At 36.8% G+C, this 23,369-nt stretch overlaps 1 protein-coding gene across 5 annotated transcripts in view; it reads right to left on the bottom strand.

Annotated features, from left to right (window-relative positions):
• The window catches only part of LOC113059501 (cGMP-inhibited 3',5'-cyclic phosphodiesterase A-like), a 98,524-nt gene that overhangs the window by 42,470 nt on the left and 32,685 nt on the right, over positions 1-23,369 (bottom strand). For all 5 annotated transcript variants that reach the window (XM_026228054.1, XM_026228029.1, XM_026228027.1 and 2 more), the window contains exon 2: positions 1,544-1,594. In XM_026228054.1, the coding sequence (XP_026083839.1) occupies positions 1,544-1,594 (51 nt within the window). The remainder of the gene's footprint in view (positions 1-1,543; positions 1,595-23,369) is intronic.

Here is a 23,369-nt window from a genome sequence, read left to right as displayed (position 1 = left end):
GCAGACGCTTTTATCCAAAGCGACTTACAGTGCATTCAGGCTATCATCATCCTCCAGGAAGTGACATCATTTTGGTGGAAAAACACTTTTTAGCATGAAAGAATGTTTCTGATGCACGTCCTTAAGTTTCACAAGCACATTCATATTGTGAAGTTCAAAGGAGCAGCAGAGCAGGTCAAAGGTGATGATGTCACTAGGATGTTTGAAAGAGCTCATATCCCGGTTACAAGCACGGGGTCACACACAGGTCACCAACTCACAGACTTATTTACACTGTAGTCATAATGATTAATCAGAGATCTAGCAACAAAACCAACAACTCACAGGCCCCACTTCACCCCAAAATCAAAACAACGATTAGATATTGTATTTAGCATTGAGAACGATTCCGGACGATTAGGACTTGCTTGAGTGTGGCATTATTTTCTTGACAATTAAGCACAAATTAACCACACATTTTCATTAATGCAATGCTGAAAATCTCCTTGCATCTTAATTTTTTTTTTTTTTTTATAGTCAATGATTTTTGAAGTTGAATAAAAACTAAGAATACTGAAGCGTATATATATATATAACTAACTATATATAACTAAAATACAAAAGTTCAAGATTAATTCAATGCATTACTAACCTTTTCCTTGTAATTATTTGTGAAATATACTAGCAATATCTGAGACAAAATATTTCCACTATAAATTTTTTGTGCATTATTTTTAAACAATTCTTCATTAGATTCTCGTTATTCTGTTTTTTAACTATAATATACAATAATAATGATAATAATAATAATAATTATTATTATTAAACTTCAATAAGCATAACTAAAAAGCAACTTGAAAAATATTAAAAATATTTTTTAAATGATAGTAAGAGGCTTTCTGTGAATTTTGGAAGCAATATGTGCAGTTGTTTGTAAAATAATGTCACGAGGCACCTTGATGACTAAAATAAGCTATTTATTTTAAATTATTATTTTTTTTTACTTTAAGTAAAACTAAATTGTATATAGTTTTCTTCTGCAAATTGTGGGAGAATCATGCTTAATTGTTTAAAAAAATAATGTCTTAAGGCAAATAAAACTTTAATGACTAAAACTGGCCTCATTTTCGTTAAATAAAAATACACTTTCTTTTTTCTTCTTTCGAGAATTTTGGGAGAAAACATGCTTAATTGTTTAGAAAATAATGTAACAGTGCAAACAAATCCTTAATTTAAAATCATGAAAAAAAATATTTTGCAAATTTTAGGAGGATTATGCATACAGTTTTGTTGTTGTTGTTTAAATCGTGTCAAGACAAGTAAAACGTAATGACTATAAAATAGCCTTCATTTTCCTTAAATAAAACACTTTTGGAAGAAATAGAATTAATTGTTTTGAAAATAATGTGTCAATGCAAAACCTTCAAAAATCTAAACCAGGCTTCATTTTCTTTTAGTAAATTTAAAAAAAAATTTTTTTTAGGATGAACAATGATCCAGAAAGCTTCTTTCAGTTTCCCTCTCAGACATCCATCAGCTCTTTCTCAATCCTCCAGACACTGACCTGAGATCCTCGGGCGCCTCTTTTGTGGTCCCATTCTTGCTGTGGGAGCATCTGTGGACAGACAGACGGGATGTTAGAGTCACACACACACAGCGGCGCAGCACATATTCCATTCACCATTCACTATTCAGCATCTAGTGAGGCTACACGCTCTACCTCGCTCACTAAAAACACAGCACAGAGAGAGAGAGAGAGAGAGAGAGAGAGAGAGAGAGAGGAAGTATCAGTGCTCCAGGGATTCCTCTCTCTCTCTCTCTCTCTCTCTCTCTCTCTCTCCCTCCTCCCTCTCGCACACTTTCCATTTTGTTCAGTGACACACGCTCATAATTCAATTTCACAGTCAGGCTGCCTTTACTCGTCGCTCTTTGCCGCTTAACAGCTTCTCAAAGGCTGTAAACTTTACACACTCTAATTAACAGACAGTAGGAGGTTCCCGCAGGGTGGAAAACAGTCCTCGTTGGCTCGAGAGTCACACGTAAAAAATGTGTCGTGAAGCACCCTGTCCCGAGAAACACCCGAGGACGAGATGCCCTTTAAACCCCGCAGAAATAGCCCCAGGACACGAGCCTGGGAAACTGGGCTTTTAAAAATAAAATGCAGAATATTTTCCTTTGGTTTGAAGGGAGAGGAAGCCAAACAAATGGCATTCTGTCTGGGTTTATTGTATACAGCGGGACAGGACAGGCTGTAAATCAGGGCCACCCTCAGATCACCGCTGGGAAACAGGACTACAGGAGTATTTACAGCCTTCATAACTTTCAATATATTATATAAGGTTGAGGACAAAAACAACAGTTCACTTCTGATACATGTGTAATCTGCACTTTATTAAAAAAACAATAATAGATGTAGCTGTGATTGCTAGAAATACACGTTTCAGGAACTATACGCATTGAACTATTCATCTAACAAAATGTACAAAATCTAAAAAACATTTATTTTAAATAACTATAAACATATATAATATATTCAAAATTTATATATTATTAAATAACTGTATATATATTTTATATTTATTATATTATTTATATGTAGCTATGGTTACTTTAATAACATAATATAATAATATATATTTAAATAAAATAAATGTAATATATATATATTACATTTACATTTATAGCACAAAATAAACAATATAATAGCTCCAATAATGTACAATAACAACAAGAACAATATTTATTATTATTTATATTTAATGTTATTATAATAAATAATATCATAATGATATTAAATATACTATTATCAAAATATATTCAACTTTATTTAGTGTATTTAACTTTACAGTAAATTAACAGTAAGAATAAGTTTATTTTATTTTAGATCAATTTATTGATATTTTTAATCAAATATGGAACAAAACAAAAGAGAATAAAATCAAAACATATTTCAGGGAACCATAATGGTAATATAATCATATTACATAATATAATATTATAATATATTATCATAAAGATATTGAGCAATACTGACATACTTAAATTTGTTTTGTATCTTTATATAACACAACCGCCAAAATAATAAACATAAAAATAAGTCATGTCATTATTCAAAAGTAGCTTTTTCACAAGCTGTACCAAAAACACACAATGCACTCACTGTATATAAGTAATTAGAAAAAAACTAAGAAACTATAAGACCATTAGTTTTTCATTGTACAGAGGAAGAGAACTGTAAAACTGTTCACTGTAGTCTTTTACTATTAAAATATATCATTTTTAAATGTGTAATGACATTTTCAGCAAAGGAAATGGAATATGTGACGTCTCTCTTCGCACATTTAAAGTGAACACGCTGGTACAAGAATATGGCTGGTATCATGATATCTTTTCTGCTAGTTTTCTTTTTGTCCGTCACATAGCAGCGTTATGTTTTGACAGACTGGAAAGAGTCCTGTCCTTAACTCAGTGTCAATCAGAGGAATCTCGGCCGGGTTACATAATGTTACGTAAAGGCTCTCTGGCCGAGGGTCAAGCCGTGTCCTCAGCTGCAGCTTTAGGAAACCAATGACTGTCTTTCATGACTTTGCCATCATGCATTCATTCATTACTTCAGTCGCTCGCAAGTCAAAAAGGCTTTTCTGACACTTACGAGGCATTAAAACACAGCGCTGTTTCTAGAGATGATTCACAATCCATTTGTTCCTTTAGATTGGTTTGGCAATAAAACTACAAGGTTATACGTTAAAGCATTATATTAACTTTTATTTATTAACGTAGTTATGGTCATCTGGTCATCCAAGATGTAGATGAGTTTGTTTCTTCATCAGATTTGGAGAAATGTAGCATTGCATCACTTGCTCACCAGTGGATGCTCTGCAGTGAATGGGTGCCGTCAGAATGAGAGTCCAAACAGCTGATAAAAACATCACAATAATCCACATCCACTCCAGTTCATCAGTTAACATCTTATGAAGGCAAAAGCTTTGTGTTTGTAAGAAACAAATCCATCATTAAGATGTTTTTACCTTCAAACTGTTGCTTCTGGCTAAAATATGAGTCCATAATCCATAATACTGCTTTCTTCAGTTGAAAAGTCTGAATCAGGAGAGAAATCTGACCAGATCAAGCACCGTTTCCAAGCCGAAACAGTCCAAACCAGCTCTAAACAAATGTGTGACTGGACTTTATTGTAAGAGACAACAGGAGATGGACTTTCTTTTCACTGGAAGAAGTGTTATAATGGATTATGGACTCGTATTTTAGCCAAAAGCAAAGGGTTGAACTTAAAAACACACAGTTTTAATCTTCAAAAGACCTTAACTGATGGACTACAGTGGTGTGAATTACTTGTGGATTATTGTGATGTTTTAATCAGCTGTCTGGACTCTCATTCTGACGGCACCCATTCACTGCAGAGCATCCATTGGTGAGTAAGTGATGCAATGCTACATTTCTTCAAATCTACATCTTGGGTGAGTCTTAGGGAGAGAACTTTTTCAGAAAATTAAAATTTTTGGATGAACTATTCCTTTAACACCCGTTTAACTGCTAAACTAGGAAAAGTTAAACAAACATTAGATCCACACCTATTGTTTCTCCTCAGTTATGACCGATATTATAAAAATCAAAAACAAGACAAACATCACTAAAGTTGAACAAGCGAGTCATTTCAGTTGAGGTCCAGCTGCAGGACAGGTGTATCTGCGCTCCGAACAAAACACCTTCAGCGGGCAATCGCTTCCTCTGGGACAAAACACATTTTCAGACGACTTCCCGAGAGAAACACTTCTTTGAAAAGTCAACGAGGCACAGGCAAAGCCTCAAGGTTTTTCTGGTCTGGGGTTTATTTCACTGAAACGGCAGTGTGGCATTTAGCTGCTATATTAATAACAGAGCCTGACGTAGCTCCACCCTCATCTACCGCTGTTAAAATCATTAAACTATTCATAAAGCGCGGGAGAATGGACAGAGGAGAGATTTTCCAAGATATTTCAAAGGCTTGCCGCGGCCAGCGCCGTCACTCACTCGAATCAAATCATCAGATATCTGAACTATTACTCCGCTTGCCCTTCAATTTAAATATTTGCAAACACAATGGATTTAACTGCATCTTCACAAATATTTATCATCCCCCGTTACAAAAGCAACGCTCGCTAGAGAGGATTTCTCAAGGGACCGACACTAACGGACCGTGTTAATGAGATTTCTCTTTATTCAGACGTCATTGTAGCGAGGACAGACAATAATCTGCCATTAATAACCCGAGCTCTCTCTTTTCTAAGTGAAAGGGGTGAATGGAGGAGAACTAGTCGGGACAGAGTGGCGCAGCTCTCAGAGGACTAAGTGACAGATGAAGCAATCCTCATAATAAGGTGCATGATGCAGCAGCGCTTTAATATTGCATGAACGAGCTGACGCCAGCAGTCCCACCAGCAGCAAAGACGCGCTCTTTTCTCGCTCGCTTTCTCTCCATCTCTCCAGTTGTGTTCAGAACTACATACTACCCTTCCATTGATATTTCTGCTGTGCACTGTGTGTGAATGTTCTTTATGAATGGAGTGAGTACCTGCTATGGAGTATGCACTGTATGGGACTTTATCTTTTTATTGCATAATAAAAAAATTGCATTTTATTTCATTGGATTAAAAACCATTAAGCAAAATAACTAAAAATCTAAACTATAATGATGACAATAATAATAATAATTATTCTTATTAATAAAAACAATACTATTTATAAATTTCTACTATCATAAATGTTACTGTTATTATTATGGATCTCTTTGTATTGCCATTTTTATTCTTTGAAAATATATGCATTAATACAGATACCCCCCCCCCCAAGAAATAAATACATAAAATAAAATTATATATATATATATATATATATATATATATATATATATATATATATATATATATATATATATATATATATATATATATATATATACATACACACAGCATTATATATCAGTATTAGTATTAAATATAATTTATAGGACTTTAAAATACCTTTTTATTGACTTTTTTTTTTTTTTGAAGTTATTATCATTGCATTTTTTTTGTTTGTTTTTTTACAAAATTGGATTTTTTTAAAAAAGCCCCATAATTTATTCTATACATTAAGGGACACTAAAGTATCTTTTTATAGCCATTTTTCTTGGCTATACTTCTTTATCCATCTACAATGGATAAATGTAGGAGGAAAAACCTTACTGCAATAGCTAATCATTTGTAATTATCCTTATTATTATTCTAAACGTATACATTTTAATATTAAGTATATTTTATTGGCAGTTTGATATTTGATAAAAAATCTCCAGATCTAAGATAACCCAAAACAAACACAAAATAATTTCCGCTGAACATCCTGAAGTGTCAAATGCATATGACACCATTTCACATACTCGTATTATAAAACAGCAGGCATTACACTAGTTCTCCATTCAGGGGGTTTTTGGAAATCTGTCAGGGACACATGACCTCCGTCAGCCGCAGCAGCCGAAAGCAGGACTTGAGACGCATCCCTCAGTCATTACGCCGCTAATGCTCTTTTAATAATGTAGAGACAGTGGGAGAGCTGGAAATCACACAGGACCGATGCAGCCCAGTGCCAGACTACCGCACGCTTATTTCACAATGATTCATTCATATCCAGCGTCCCACGCGCTCACGGGTTACTCACACACACACAGTAACAGTAACCAGTGAAAAGTGGGTTCATCCCATAGGCGTAATGGTTTTTATACTGTACAAACTGTATATTCTATCACTCTTCACCAACCCCAAACCTAACCCTAACCCTCACAGGAAACTTTCTGCATTTTTACTTTCTCAAAAAAACTCATTCTGTATGATTTATAAGCATTTTGAAAAATGGACATGGGTTATGTCCTCATAAGTCACCCTCTCCTTGTAATGCCTGTGTCATACCCATGTCATTATACAGAGTTGTGTCCTGATATGATACACACACACACACACACACACACACACACACGTGATGTCTATCGCTTCATTTAAATAAGCCGTTTCTCAAGCCCTGTGTTCAATTGTTGATGAGAAAGAAAATAAGAGGCTGAAAAGCTGCAAATAGGCTCCTTATCTGTGCATCCGTGCGCTATGAAATGTCTGTGCATAGATTGTAAAGTGAAAAGTCTCGTCTTTGCAATGAAAAATGAATAATAGCCTCCAACCATTCCAGACTCTCAGCACTCGCTCCGCTTGTCAGCTCAGGCTGGACTCAGCACAAATGACGCTCACGCTTAAATAAGGCTGGGTTTTTAGTGAACTAGGCTTCTCTTTTGTCACTTTGTGTCTCTCTCGTTTTATTGATTTTATTTCTGGCGTCCTGCAGGAGGCGCAGTGAATGCAATCCTAATGGCGCCGCAGACAGAAGCGATACTGAGAGGAGTTACTGTGAGGAAAACCCTGCTGAGCTGTGCCAAAACACTTCAGAAAGGACAACACAGAGAGGAAAGCGATACATTCATGCATCTGAATGTATTCCAACTCAAAATAATTAAACATTTGCATGCAGAATATTTTGAAAAGAGCTCAGTTTAGTTTATGATACTACTACTATGCATATCACAAACCGTTTACTGCCATAATCGGACATATTTTAGGGGTTAAAGCAGGATATTTAACAAGAAAATTTGCAAGGGATGTGCATTAGATTTTTTTTCTCAGAATCACATCATTTAAATATGCAATTCTGACTTTTTTCTCCGAATTGAGATATAAAGTCAGAACTGGTGGATAAATGTTTTGAAATGCACTAAATGTTTCACTGCCATAATTGGACATATTGTAGGGAATAAAGCAGGATGTTCAACAAGAAAATATATAAGTAACATGCATTAAGAAAGTCAATCTAGCCATCTGACAGATATTTATCATATTTATAAAAAAATAAAAATTGCATTTCAACAAAAACAATATATAGTTGTATATACATTGCATTAATGTTAGCTTCAATTCTGATAATATGCATGTGACACATTGTTAAAATGAACATGAAACCCATTTTACTTCTATAATCGGACATATTTTAGAGAATAAAGCAGGATATTCCACAAGAAACGTGCATTAGAAAAAAAAAAGTCAGACCATTTTTTGATTTGATGTTGACTTTCGTGAGATCATGTTCCATGAAGATATATTTCCTACCGTAAATATATCAAAACTTAATTTTTGATTAATAATATGCATTGCTAAAGAATTCATTTGGACAATTCAAAGGCGATTTTTTCAGTATTTAGTTTTTTTTTTTGGCACCCTCAGATTACATATAGTCAAATAGTTGAAATATTGTCTGATCCTAATAATCCATTCATCAATGGAAAGCGTATTTATTCATCTTTCAGATGATGTATAAATCTCAGTTTTGAAAAATTGACACTTAAGTCTGGTTTTATGCTCCGGGGTCATATATATAAATGCATTTAGCAGATGCTTTTATCAAAAGTGTCTTATATTGCTCTGAAGGTATACAGTTTATCAGTTCAAATGATATGTAATGATTAATTTTCAAGCAATCTTTAGGATCCTAGCATGACATTGAGCAACACATTGATAAATAACCCATCTTCTCACAACAATCGCTTTCTGCTCTGTTAAAAAAACAGGCTAAATATTTGTTTAAAGACAACAGCAAGTAACCCAAGCCCGTAAGAGTGATTTGGATGCGATGATGACTTTTCAGTGTCTGTTCTAGGTCACTGGGCCTGACTGGCGGTGGACATCCCTGTGCGCCTGTGAAAACATATCTCTGTCAGCGACGGGCCGCTCCACGCTTTCTGTCCACACAAATATCCCGGTCTAAAGACAAAAACAAGAGCTGGACAGGAAATGCTTGGCCTCCCCTGAGACCTCGACCTCTGACCCGACTCAGATCCAGTCCCAGAGGGTCGGCGTTGGGGTGTTGGGTAAAGCACCAAAAGACCCCAGAGAAGGGGTTTTAGGATTCCAGGAAAAGAAAGACAAAAGCATTGACCAGACAAACTTTCATTCTGCCAGAATCAATCAATCTATCTATCTATGTACAGTATATATCTGTTTGGCAATGTCTTCATTGCAGCACAAAAATCTCTTATATTGCATATTAAATATTGTTCATGTTGAACCTCTCACATCATTAACTCCACATGCTAATCATAGTGAGTTGGCCTGGCTAAAACACGTCACGCCAATAAATCACCTACTGTATTTGCTCTTTGACTCAGCTCAGCCACATCTCCAGCCAAACTTCTCGGTCACACTTGCGTCACTCCACAGGAAAGCCAGATTTACAGTTAGTATCAATATACATCAGGAACAAACCAACTGCCTGGCAAAAATGAAAGCCCTCTAGAGCTCAGTTCAAGTGCTGAGCGTGGACGCGCACAGTTAACCTGCATTGTAAAAGTCGACACATTTCAAGCCGTTTGCAGTTCGCGTGCAGCTTTGCACAAAAGCCCCTGGCAGCGGTGAACAACTTTTCATGACGCCAGGAGTCTGACTGCTGAAACGAATCCTTCAGTGCTACAAGAGCCGCTGTTTAAACCCGCTCTGTGCTCCAGTCAAAGCGGCCAGAGGAACAAATTGCTCCCCGGGACTCCATTTTCTGTTTTTTAGCTGCGTGGAGCCACAACAGCGGTAACACCATATCATTACATGTTACACAGCATGAGCAATGGAACGGCCTGAGCTAACCGGACCAAATGCACCGAGCCGTAAAACCTCGGAAAAGACACACGCGCTAGTGGCGTTTGGCAGCACGGGGCCATTTGCAGAACAAAGAGCCATTCGGTTCAAACTACGCCGTGAGGTAGAACGACACGAAGCATGATTAAGTTTACTCGGCGCTCCTAATATATTCTCAGGCTGTGAGAGCTGTCAAGTAAAGGCTATTAGAGGCCACTTGCAGTGACCAGATGAAGGATTTTCTCTCACTGAGGTGTAATTGACTGTATTAGGCATGATGGGATTGCGAGCAGTAGTTCGGATCTGCTTAAGGCGGGGTGTCAAGCTTATATGGCCCACGTTTTGGAAATGTCCGGTTTGCAATGGATAAAATGCATTGGCAATTTGTCTGGTTTGTAATGGATAAAATGCATTGGTAATTTTAGACAGGGATGCTTGAAATGAGCTTGATGGATCTTTTGCATGCTCAGTTGTGACTGAAGGCCACTCGGAGATGTGTTTGCACGGCATCAACTCCCTGTGACGGATCAGTGTGTGTGTGTGTGTGTGTTACAGAGAAAAGACAGATGAAATATGTGTGTCGACATCATTTTTAGCACTGGTTAGCGAGGCAATAGAGGAGAACGGGGACTGTAAATTGCTATTCTTCATTTCTTTCATGTGTCACTGCTTTGTTAAACGTCAAACGCTGAGCAGAATGTGAAATCTCATTATCACAGTTAAAACATAGTCGAAGTAACTTAATCCAATTTGCAATGATAAAGTGATTTACTGCATTGCATAGAAATTATGCACAAGTGATGCATTCTGGGAAGTGTAAAGTGTTAGTGTTGTGTTATTTCACCCTGACCCACAAAAGTCCACTAAATAAAAAAATAATAAAAAAATCATCATATTACTATTACAAGAATAAAGATAAATATTTAATAGATGTTGATTTATTAAATATTATGAAATATATAAACTACATACAAAGTGGAAAGAATAATACAAATCTAATCTTTTAAGAAAAAAAAGAAAGACATCAAGCTTTTTTTTAGTTTGTAAATCTCTCAGTGTGAATCCATTCATAATTCAACTTCCTTACGTTTAATTTTAAGAATATGCAATTGAATAAATATTTGTGTTTGGAATTTCACAATTGCATTTTTTGATTTATGCGAAAACTAAATTTACAGTCGCATCCAATAAAGAAAGAAAAGAAACACCATCCTGAAAGCAATAAACCTAAACAAATAAAATAAAATAAACAATAAATATAAATACTATATATATAAGATAAATAAACAAGAAAAAAAAAAAAACTAAAAATAGAAAACAATAAACTACCAACAAGACATCTCTCTCACCCCAAACCCTCAGAACTCAACTGGGTGAGTTATTTCTTTAATTGATTTTAAACAGTGTCCATTAAAACTTAAGTCTTCTGGAGAGTGGACATGCTGTTGAAATTACTGTTAAACTTGTGCAGGTGAGGACAAACTAACGGCAAAAGCAGTCCCATTTTATTGACACACATTCAGCTCACACACACGGTCATAAAGATTCCTGCTCAAGGTGGTGTCGGCTCCCACAAACTGAAGCTGGACCACCCAGCACTGTATATGCTCACCGCTGTGAGTTACAGCACATAAATACGGCATCCGACGTCAGTGACAAAAAGTGACTTCAAGAGGTGACATTCGGCGCCTTGATTCTCACCGTCTCCAACTGCTTCATCTAAACAACCTCTGCTCTCTGTTAAAATGTCAGCATCACATGCAACCTTCACGTTTTGCCTGTGGGCACAGGTTGAACCAGGGCAGCGTGAAGCAAGTGACGAATCTGTTCTTTGTTCGTACGACAGGCCCTGAGAACATTGTGTTCACTCAAAGTGCTTCTGGCCAATTAAAAGCTTCCTCTCTCTCAGTGCTGCCTGCTGCTCGCCAGGTCGCTTTGGGGTAGTGAGTGAGAGTGACGTAGGCCTGAGATCTCGTGCTGTGCGCATGTTGCTTCTGGCAGGGCCTTGTATGGAATAAAAGCACTGGAAAGGAGACTGCCAGTCACACAATGGCCTGGGAAGAAGAGCCAGTAAACGAGAGCGCCGCACGGGCACGGCGCTGAAGGTCTTGACCTCATTAGCTCAACTAGAGATGCACAATGAGGCTCATCGAAGCATCTGTCGAGTCCCCTGTGCGCCTTCGCCAGATGAATTGCATTTACACAGCGGCGTTTAGACGCCTTGTCAACAGGCTTCGTCTGCTTCACAACAAATAATCCCTCAAGTTGAATTACTTTTTTTGTATAGGGCTAACTTAGTACTTTAACAGAGAGCAGGTTTTAGTGCTAGGTGATGGGGCAGCACAGTGGCTCGGTGGTTAGCACTGTTGTCTCAAACCAAGAAGGTCCCCGGGTTGGAGCCCCGGCAATAACAGGAGGCATTTCTGTGGGGAGTTTGCATGATCTCCCTGTGTCTGCGTGGGTTTAGGCTGGGTGCTCCAGTTTCCTCCCACAGACCAAAGATATGCAGGTTAGGTTAATTGAACACACTAAAATTGTCCCCGGACATGTGTGTAAAGAAAAGACTTGTGTATGGATTAAATGGGTCTCGCAAAGAATGTAGCCATAGATGCTGGATTGGCTTTAAAAATGAATTTAAACAAGCAAACATGACAATATATAACAAAAATACGAGTGGTCCTGCAGATTTTTAGATCTAGCTTTATTGTATTTAGTGTTGTGTAGCACACATATCAGTACTGGAGGCACTCAAAAAAAAAGAAGGGTTTTGTTCAATTAAGAAATGTAAATATTGGTCAGAATCGTTTTATTAAAAGATTAGTTCACACGATAATGAAAATTCCATCTTCTACTCACCCTCGAAGCATCCTAGGTGTATGTGACTTTTCATTTTTCAGAATAATCCATTCGAAGTTGTCCAAAAAATTGTCCTTGCATGACGTTTTATTACAGATGCGCACAGTTTAGTTCTTCTGAACAGTTGATAACAAACACCCGCTTACACCCGTTAAAAGGCTTGAAAGAGGAAGGACAATATATATAATATTAAGATTTGATTATTTTAAAGAGGAAAGTCAAATCCACTTAGGATATTTCGAGGGTGAGTAGAAGAGGGACAAATTTTAATTCTCGTGTGAACTAGCCCTTTAAGGGATTTAAATATTTTTCAGTGTTGTTTTATTATGAGACTGAAATATTAATTGGTTTTGTTATGCAAAGACATTTAAACGTTGGTCAGTTTTGTTCTTTATTTAATTATCGGTCAATATTGTTCTATTAAGAGATGTACATATTGTTTTTATTCTATTAAGAGATGAAAATGTTTTTGTTCTGGTTTTGTTCTATTAAGAGATTTGAAAATCGGTTGGAATTTTTTTAAATAGATTTAAATACAAGTCGGTTAAGTTTTAATCAGAGATTTGAATATCGGTTGATTTTTTTTATATTAAGAGGGCAAAACTAGAACAAAACTGGCCGATATTTAAATCTCTTGATATAACAAAACTTACAGATATTTGATTCTCATAACAGAACAAAACTGACCGATATTTGTTCCAATAAAAGATGTAAATATTGGTAAGTTTTGTTCAGTTAAAAGATTTAAATATCGGTCAGTTATCAGTTAAGATATTGTTACGAGATTTAAATATCGACCCAATTCTTTTCTATTAAGAAATTGAAATATTGGTCAATATTGGTCTGTTAAGAAATTGAAATATCGGTTGCTTTGTTCCATTAAAGGGTTAGTTCCCCCAAAAATGAGAATTACTCACCCTCAAGGCATGCTAGGTGTATATGACATTTTTCTATTAGACGAATCCAGTCATAGTTATATTAAAAATCATCTTTGATCTTTCAAGCTGTTTATTGGCACTCAGTGGGTGTTGCCATGCATCAGTCCAAAATAAGTGAAATAAAAAGCACCCATCCATAATAATAAGGGTTCCTCTGGGGGTGAACAAAGAATCAATGCATCTTTATAAGTAAAATATCCATATTCAAAAAGTAACGATTACTTTAATGCAGCTTGCACTAACAGTTGTACATGTCGTATGAGGTCAGCATTGCGCCTGCGTTAGTGAGTCTCATGAAAGCCAACGTTTGTTAACAGAAGCAAAGGAAGTAAAGTTTTATTATTTTAGCAAAGGAAAACTAGTCTCTTCTTTACAAATCCTCGTTTTATATTTATAATTAGTGACCATTGTTTTGATTTGATCTCTCAAGCATGCGCATAGCCGACCTCATGCGTCATCCGCCCAGAGCTGCTTCCGTGTACAACAGTGAGCGTAAGATAGATTAAATTGATTATTACATTTTAAATATGTTTATTTTTCTTACAAAAACACATTGATTCGCTACAGGAGGACCTTTTTATTTCACCCACTGAGTGCCATTAAACAGCTTGAAAGATCATTGAAAGATGATTTTCATTTTTGGGAGAACTAACCCTTTAAGACAGACATCTTAAGTTAAAATCCTGATGCTTGGGCACATGGTGAGAGAGAGTAATTAAGGGATTTAGCCAACTTTATCAACCTAAAGAAGTTTCCTATGCTTTTCTCAGAGAGGGTGCGCGTTTCTCCTCTAATGCATTATCTGGTGTTGTGTGCATGTGTACCAATTCATTTGACTGGAGGGTAAATATTTGGCTTGGCAGGGTCAGCGGGGGCCTGGCCTGAATAAGTGGCACTGAGGGAATTATCCGTGTTCCTGCAGGGAGAGACAGGCACTGGCAGCTTCTCGCAAAGTCAAGCTGAGCTCACTGCCAGTGGTCTGCACGTGGAGCCGGCACACTGTTTTTCCCTTCATGCATCTCTCAAATAAAAAGTGGACATACGGCAAGTCACTGCAGCTCTAAATGTCAAGAGTGATATAGTGGCACTTACGTCAAAATAAGATAAGATTACAGTGGGCTCTGCTGGGGCATCGAAGGCAGAACCCTCAAGTGCACCAGGAAAATGCATTAGAAAAGGTTCTTCATAGTAAAAAATGTTTTGAACACTAAGGAAAATGGTTCTTCTGAGAACTTTTTAACTGAAAGATTCTTTGGGGAAACTAAAATGGTTCTTCTATGGCTTTGATGTGAAAAACCCTACTGAAAGCTGAAAGTGATGTATGCACATGCTCACCGTCGCAAAGCACTATAAATCCATCTTTACTGTTCGTTAATCCCTCTCATATTTGATTTCCCTCCCTTGGAAATGTGCTTTACTCTTCCTGGTGCGTCCTGCCTCTCATCTCAGCGCAAATCTCCACACCTGCCTGTTCTCCGAGGAATCCCCCGCATCCCGGACGAGCCCCCTATACCAAGCGGGTTAGACTCACTGGCCATGCGAGCGGTGACTCACGCTGCTCATCAATGCCGTAAATCCCATCAGAGATGCTCATCAATGCTAATTAGGCCCAAATGGGCCGGGTAGGAGGTCTGTCGATCAGCACAGCACTTGTTCCCCAATTGCTTATTGATTCGATTTGCCTCTTGCGTCACGGCGGCCACCGCAGACCAGTGGCGATTCAAAAGGACAGGTGAAGAGTATCATACGAAAGAACATTAGAACATTGGTTCATTACTACAGAAAAAACAAAACAGCCAGCTGGAGAGAATATAGACATCTAGCTCATTATTCATGAGGCTAAATGTTAAACTTTTTGAATGTATGCACAAGGGTTGGACAAAATTCTGAATTGAAGACTTTGAGAATTTAGATTGTACCAAACACACAAAGTTGAACTGGAATTTAAATTGAAATGGCAGGAAGAGGAATTTACTGAATCGTAATAAAAAATTGCATTCTAGGAAATGTTATTCCATCCGATAAATAAAATATAATTTATAACAATATATTACTTTTTTAATAAAAAAATAAATGATGATTTAATTAATTCTAATTAGATTTAAACATATAATTTAATATTATTTACAATTTAAATGTAGAATTATTCAATTTAATTGCATTATTTACTTACTTATAGATAAATAATTCCAAACACATCTACATTTTCATTTGAATGGCAATTATGCATCTAGTTTGCAACTTCAACCTCACATAATTTCATGCCATTTCTAAAAGATCTCTATACTGTGGGCTAACACTAGTATCATTAATTATTATTTTTTATTTCAACATTCGCAATCCCACAGAAAGAGGTGCTCACTATTAAGCAGTTGGGACAGACTGAGAAGCGCATGTTCAGCGCTAGTTAGTGTAAAAGCAAGTTGAAACATACCCAGTAAAATGAAAACAGAAAACTGGACCACATTTGCACTGTAAAGTCTGAAGCCGCCCCGAAACACACAAATCTGGGCCCCTGGTCAAGACTGATTTTACTCCATATGGGAAATTTGCACTTTTTATTACAAATTGCACATTAGTCTAATAAGAACCAGACAAGACACAGTCTACACCTCCCCGAAATGCCAACCCAGAGCCAAGCACATCTGATAGGGCCTTTCTGCTCGGAAAAGTCATTGCGGGGCAGCCAAGTCTGCGTTTTTCACAGCATTTACCTCGCTTTACCTCGATTTAACCATTTACAGTATCAGTGAATCACAATCAGAAGCATTTTTAGAAGATTACACAAGCCTGGATGCGAAATAATCGCACCGCTGTCGTTACAGATCTCTCTCGTGGGATTTAGAGACGCACCGAAATAGACCTGAAATGATGCACAAATAAAGTCTGATGCGTTGGATCTGTGATCAAGGTGGACATTTGATGTCTCATCTGTCCTTTGAGGCCTTTCTGAGCCTGCCAATAAGGTGATGTGCTGTTTTTTCCACTCGTTTTAGCACGGGTGACATCAGTACGGGGCAGCGAGGGGCTCTGGACGGCCTGTGATTGGGTTAGTCCAGACTAATGGCCGAGTCTGTAGAGGGACTGCATTAACCTCACACACAGCCACACTACTGATTACATTCATAATACTAATGAGAACGTGTCTGGTGTCCCAAATCAGAGTAATAGAGCCTAACAGAAACCTGAGAGAGAGAGAGAGAGAGCGCGAGAGAGAGAGAGAGAGAAGCACACACTCACACAAACCTGCTGTTCTCCATCTGTAACACCATCCAGCTGCTAGAACTGAGAACAAGATCTCTGAAAATCTCTGTATATATTTTCAGTAAAATATCTAAACTTAAATCGAGGTACATTTACTTGAGACGCCAAATGCCAAGTCTTGTTTTCTGAAAAATGCATCAAAATGAAGGTACTTTATGTCTAGCACAATGACAAATATCTTCAAAAACGCAAAAAAGCATTTTGCCAATAATAAAATAAAAGTACAATAAAAACTATGAGAAAATACTATAAAAGTGATATATATATTAAATATCAAACCATTTATAAAAAATAACAACTACAAAAAACTATAAAAAATATGTACTGCTAATAATATTAAATATATTAAATATTAAATCATTTGAATAATATAAAATACTAAAAATATGATCATTTTTATTTTATATATATATGCAATACTACTTAAAAACTTAAAAATATTAAGCAGGTTTTTTAATGACCTCATATTAATTGATACTGCATGCATTTTTTGTAATTTTCTTCTCAAGTAAATGCATCTTGACTTAACAATTTTTAGATATTTGTCCTGTAAACAAGCAAGCGGTTTTCTCTGAAGCCTGGATAAGAGTCTTCCAGGAGCACCTTACTGAAGCTGCGGTTTAATGAGTCAGAGAAAGCATGCATGATCGAGCAGACACCATCATGCACAGGCCAACATCCATCTGCAGGAGCCTGTGATGCTGAATACGGGAAATATCCTCATATACAGTACGTCAGCGATGTTTTCACAACTGCCGCTGCTCATGGACCAACACTTTGCAAAAACACTCGTATACGGCTAACCACACAGTATATACAAAATGAATAGCTATGCATTATGCTACAATTTATCATAGAAGTATGCTGTTTAGCATCCTTATATTTGCATGTTGTAATTTTTCTTATTAAGCAATTTTTAACTGACTCTATTGACTCTGAACAAAACTGCATACTACTGTTTTTCAAACATATGCAGTATGCCACATGAATGTGCATATTATGTGCAGTAGTATGCCATAACCTTAAACTGATATATCCTTAGAGCAGATCCAGATCCTAATCCCAGAGAAGCAGCGGATGGGGGAAGCGAAATAAAGCAATAGTGCTCGAGTCAGCATCGTTCAGAGCGAACCGGGACCGTGAAAGTACAGGAGCGCATCTTTGTGTGCGGAGAGATAACCGGGATAACTTTTTAGATTAAAAGTTTTCAATAATGCACATACTGTGGGAACAATTTCACCCGTATGATTACAAAACAGCTGATGCCCAACATTTACTTTCCTAGCAAATTCATCAGGGGACACACAAAAGGCAAGAGTTAGACTAGAGTTCATATCAGAAGAATTGAGCTCATAATTATCTAGCGTTCAGCAGGAGATGATCATTAAACACAAATGGATATTTACCCTGATTAGCAACTCCATTTTTTTAATCTTCTAAAATAAATGAATAAAATAAGATAAAATACATAGCACATCAAAAGGTTGTTAGACTGTGATGTCATAAATACTACTAAAAACTTATTGTGAAAGTCACATTTAAACTTGATTGGATCCGAAGCTAAATCTATAATATATGGTTCATAATATATTTATTATATATAATGAAAAATCTATTCTATAGAATAACTATATATTTATATATATATATATATATATATATATATATATATATATATATATATATATATAATATTACTAGTATCAATATTAAGAAAAAAAATATTTTACCATTTTATTTTGTAGAATATTATTATTATATTTCTTCCTCAATAAAAGTAATGCATAGTAAATATTAAGCTAGTCACATTGTAATTGTATATGCATCACATAAACAATAATTCTAAACAAAACATTATAAACTGTAATAAAACCATTTTATAAAAAATTCACATTAACTATTATTATTTATATATGAATATATTAAGCTACCTTTATTACCCCAATATTAATAATAAAACAAATTTAGTCCCATTCTGATCTTACAGTATATGCATCATGTAAACATGATAAAGTGAAACAAAACACCATAAACTACAATAAAAAGGCTTTGTAATAAAGTTAAAAAAGCTACTACACTCCATTCTCAGACTTAACGTCTTTGTTATTTCTTCCTAAACCTCAAACTAAATTCTGTTCATTTTTTCCCCTCATAATTGTCCTTTTCCCGGAGCACAATTCCATGTGAGCAGGAATCCCTCTCGTGTGAGAGTCCTGATACCAAACAAACGAGCGTGCCACTGCTCACTTTTCCTCCTCACACTAAGGATCTCAAACAAATGCAAGCGTTAAGTGTCTAACGAAGACACGCCACTTTCCTGGCTCATATTCGCCATGAGACGAGAGATAATTGGGGAAACTGGGACAGGGTGGATCTGTCAATCACTTTCTCATGCTTTTAGATCTCCAGAACTTTAGAACCAGATTAGAAGCAGACTGTTCCTGAGTTATCAGCGCGGTGTGACTCAGTAATTTAGTTTTAAATCACAGCCAAAAATAAAAAATGTCATCCTTCAAAAACTGTCAACCCTGATGTTGTTCTGCAGCTGCAGACTCTTTTCCAGGGAACAGAAAACAAGCAGCTTTTTCATATGATACCAAAAGAATAGCAATAGAGATTATTAACCACAATAATGGCCATCATAAAACTTATATCTCTCTGTGTGTAAACAGATGGAAATAAGCTAAAATCCTTCCATCTAACAGCATCCATTCATATAGAGTGCCATTAGATGCAACATACCAGTTCTGACCAATCATGGTTGAGTACTGCATGTCATGTGACCAACTGCAATGCAGCAAATCTAATTATTTATTAAAGTGCAAGGTGAAGATTGGTGAATAGCGAATTACATTTTAATCTGATAATAACACAAAGCTACATTATTTTACAATAACAAAGAAAATACCAGATACTGTTAGCATAAAAAATAAATAACGCAAGGGTGGATTAGAACCCACAACCTCAGAAGTGCTTGACAAAAGTTCTACCACTGGACCATTGAAGACTCCCAACATTAACTATATTGTATTATTAGCCTGCATTGTCTGTAGTTATGCCACTGGCAGTGATGATGATTTGGGTCCGTCATAACCTTCTATAAGCAAAGTTATCGCACAAACGATTACCGTATTTTCTGGACTATAAAAAGTCGCACTTTTTTTCATAGTTTGGCTGGTCCTGCGACTTATAGTCAGGTGCGACTTATTTATCAAAATTAATTTGACATGAACCAAGAGAAATGAACCAATAGAAAACATTACCGTCTACAGCCGCGAGAGGGCGCTCTAATGCTGCTCTGTGCTCCTGTAGTCAACACTGAAGACATAGAGCGCCCTCTGGTGGCTCTAGACGGTAATGTTTTCTCTTGGTTCTAAACGAATGCGACTTATAGTCCAGTGTGACTTATATGTTTTTTTCCTCATCATGACGTATTTTTGGACTGATGCGACTTATACTCAGGTACGGTACAGCACTTTCAGAACCTTATTGTGTCGCTGTTCATTTCCTATAAAACACGTTAAATATGACAGCATGGTAAATAAAAAATAAGGAATATATATACACATATATAATGTGTGTGTGAGAGTACGGTAAAACAGGTAAAATTACGCCATAAATTTCAATGTGAAGGCTTATAATAGACCCTACTCTTAAAAGTGCTCTTTTATTTCCTTCTTGGACAATCAACCAATCACAGTCTTCAAAAGACTGTATTAAAAGTTTTTGTCTTTTCCTCGCTCAGAGTTGCTCTCAGATTGGCCCTGAATTACTTTTAAGCTAAGCTAAGATTTTTAAGCTAAATAAGGAGCTCTCAAGAGGATTCTTTAAGAACACGGGCCCCAAGTCTTTCAAGGAAATGTTAGTATAAAAGAAGATGGGATCTGATCAGCATGATGAGCTGATGCCAAACCAGCGTGGGACAGTTCCTGTGGCCTCCTGTATTCTTGCTCTCGCTCTTCTCAGCCAATTTGCTAAGTGGAACGTTTCTCCCCACACTAACGGCACGCTGCTGTTAAGTTACACACACGGCTCTCGTTTCCATTAACGTCAGACCGAATCACGTCGTGAGCGTCAGAGCTTGTATTAGCAGATGCTTTCTGCTCTGTGATCGACATCAGGGTGCGTGCACGTGTCTTAGTGATGCAAACTACAGCCTTGCTGAGAGATATGAATGATTTATAATTCTTCATGGGAAAAGATGAAAAAGAAAACTGCAGTTTTCATCATCTATAATCAACACGATTTCAAATAAATGCTGTCGTTTGAACTTTCTATTAATCAAAGAATCCTGAAAATAAAATGTATCACACAAACATATCAAGCATTTGGAATTATAATAATATTTCGCAATATTACTGTTTTTACTGTATTTTTTTAATCAAAAAGTCTTTCAAAAAGAAAAATTTGTACACACACATATTTTATAATAAAGCATAGGTAATATTTAATGCCTATTTGTGGATATTCCGGTTAATTCACAAATGGCAAATTGTCTCATTACTTTCTTGATGGACACGAGCCAAAGGATCAAACTGCTCATAAAAACTGAAACAAAGAAGTCAAAACAGCTTCATACATGAGACAAAACACTAAAATCTGCAGAACTGATATTAATTGAGTGAGCTGAAGCAGACAGTAAGCGTGCATTATGCAAATGTGTAACATGGTGACGTAGCTAAATCACAGAAATAATGGCAGGCCTACAAACGAGTGTTTTCTGTTGTGGAGATGAACTCCATTTGACATCGATTTGCTTTGAAACTGCAGATGGTTTACATGCACAAACACACTAAAGGAAAGCCACGATAGATGCCCTTTAAGTTGAGCTCCAGATGATTTCTGGAAGTATCTCATCGACTCAAAAGCAGAGACGCAGTTATGATGAGAGCCAGCTGTGGCTCCTACAGTTTCCAACAACTAGATATGTTGGCATTCATATGGTACTCTGTATGATCGCATCTCACTTCAGTGTGAATATAAGGTTAACGCCAATGTTTTCTTTTGGTCAGTGCAGCTAGTACAGCTTTGGGTTGCCCCAACAATCGAGCAATGACCGAGTTACACTTACATTAGGGTATGTTTTTAGCGTGTATTCAGTTTGGCCTGTCCATATCGATGGCAGCGAACAAATGAGCTAAACCCAATGGATGCTAGAAAGCAGGCGGCTTTCCAAGACTCGAGGCGGGCAGAACCGCAGACCGCGGGTGGGACGGACCCGATGGAGGTTAATGGAGGTTGTGTGTTGTTTTGGGCCGGAGCTGCTATGAGCAGCGTGTCTCCCGGTCCAGTACAGTACACAACCCTGATTACAGCTTCTGTGCGGCTCTCATGGGAAAAACAAACCCACGTAACTGCAGCGTGATCCACGTGAGGCTTGTTCTGAGCGACTGGCGCTCTTCTAGCCATCACTCTGACAATGTACACACATCTGTATTCCCCATGTGCTCTCAGGAGAGGAAACAAAGGGTGGATTATGTTCATGAGGGGTCACATTTCTGGCCACAGTTTGAACACTAGTATTCGGCTTGAGACAATCATACAAATCCATACGAATCAGAGAACAACACTGACTGAAAACATTAAAAAACCTGCACAGGTAAGTAAATAAACAAAAGCGTTTGTACAGTAATGATAGAGATCTCTCGTGATTCATTCACAACAAAACATTTCCATGCGAACGCCGTGAGTCAGGGCTTATCATTCACACACGCTGAGACGAGGGGATTTGAAAGACGAAATCCTATTTTAACCTACTTCCCGCAAATCACGTTTCAGAACGACAGAATGAAGGAATACAAATAGAAAATATGCCAAGAGTGCAGCATGCACGCTGCTTTTGAAGTCAAATTAAAATCAGATTTGGCCCAATTTACTTCTTAAAAGCCTGTATTGTGTTCAATACAGGTTAATAATAAAAATAAATTCCTGCATACTAAAGAAGCAAAACCACAACTTAACAGAAAAAGTTTTGATAAAGTTTCTATCATTTTACAGTATATCTGTGGTTTTCTCTCACATTTAGTGTTTGTGTATTCATCAGAACAGATTTGGAGAAATGTAGCACTGCATCACTTGCTCACCAATGGATGCTCAGCAGTGAATGGGTGCCGTCAGAATGAGAGTCCAAACAGCTGATAAAAACATCACAATGATCCACACCACTCCAGTCCAGCAATTAACGTATTTTGATGTGAAAATCTAAATTTTTGTAAAAAAAAAAAAATTTGAAAATAATCCATCAAATAGGTGTTTTAACTTTAACTAGTCGCTTCTGACCAAAATATGAGTCTATAATCAATAATAACGCTTCCTTCATTGAAAAAGTCCTTCTCCTGTTATTTCTCACATCAAAATCCAGCCACATATTTGTTAAGAGCCGTTTTGCCTTGTGAACAAAGCTTGATCTGTGTATCTTTCTCTCCTTATTCAGACAAGACCGCTTTTTCAGAAAGTGTTATTATGGATTAGGGAATCGTATTTTATTTGAAAATGTTTTGATTATGCATTTGTTTCTTACAAACATGCAGCTTCTGTCTTTATGAGATGTTAAGTGCTGGTGTGGATTACTTGTGGATTATTGTGATGTTTTTATCAGCTGTTTGACTCTTATTTTGACGGCACCCATTCACTGCAAAGG

Source organism: Carassius auratus, chromosome 4 (genome assembly GCF_003368295.1).
Source record: "Carassius auratus strain Wakin chromosome 4, ASM336829v1, whole genome shotgun sequence".
Lineage (NCBI taxonomy): Eukaryota > Metazoa > Chordata > Actinopteri > Cypriniformes > Cyprinidae > Carassius > Carassius auratus.
The sequence above is the reverse complement of the archived record's forward strand: the minus strand, read 5'-3'. Positions and strand labels throughout refer to the sequence as shown.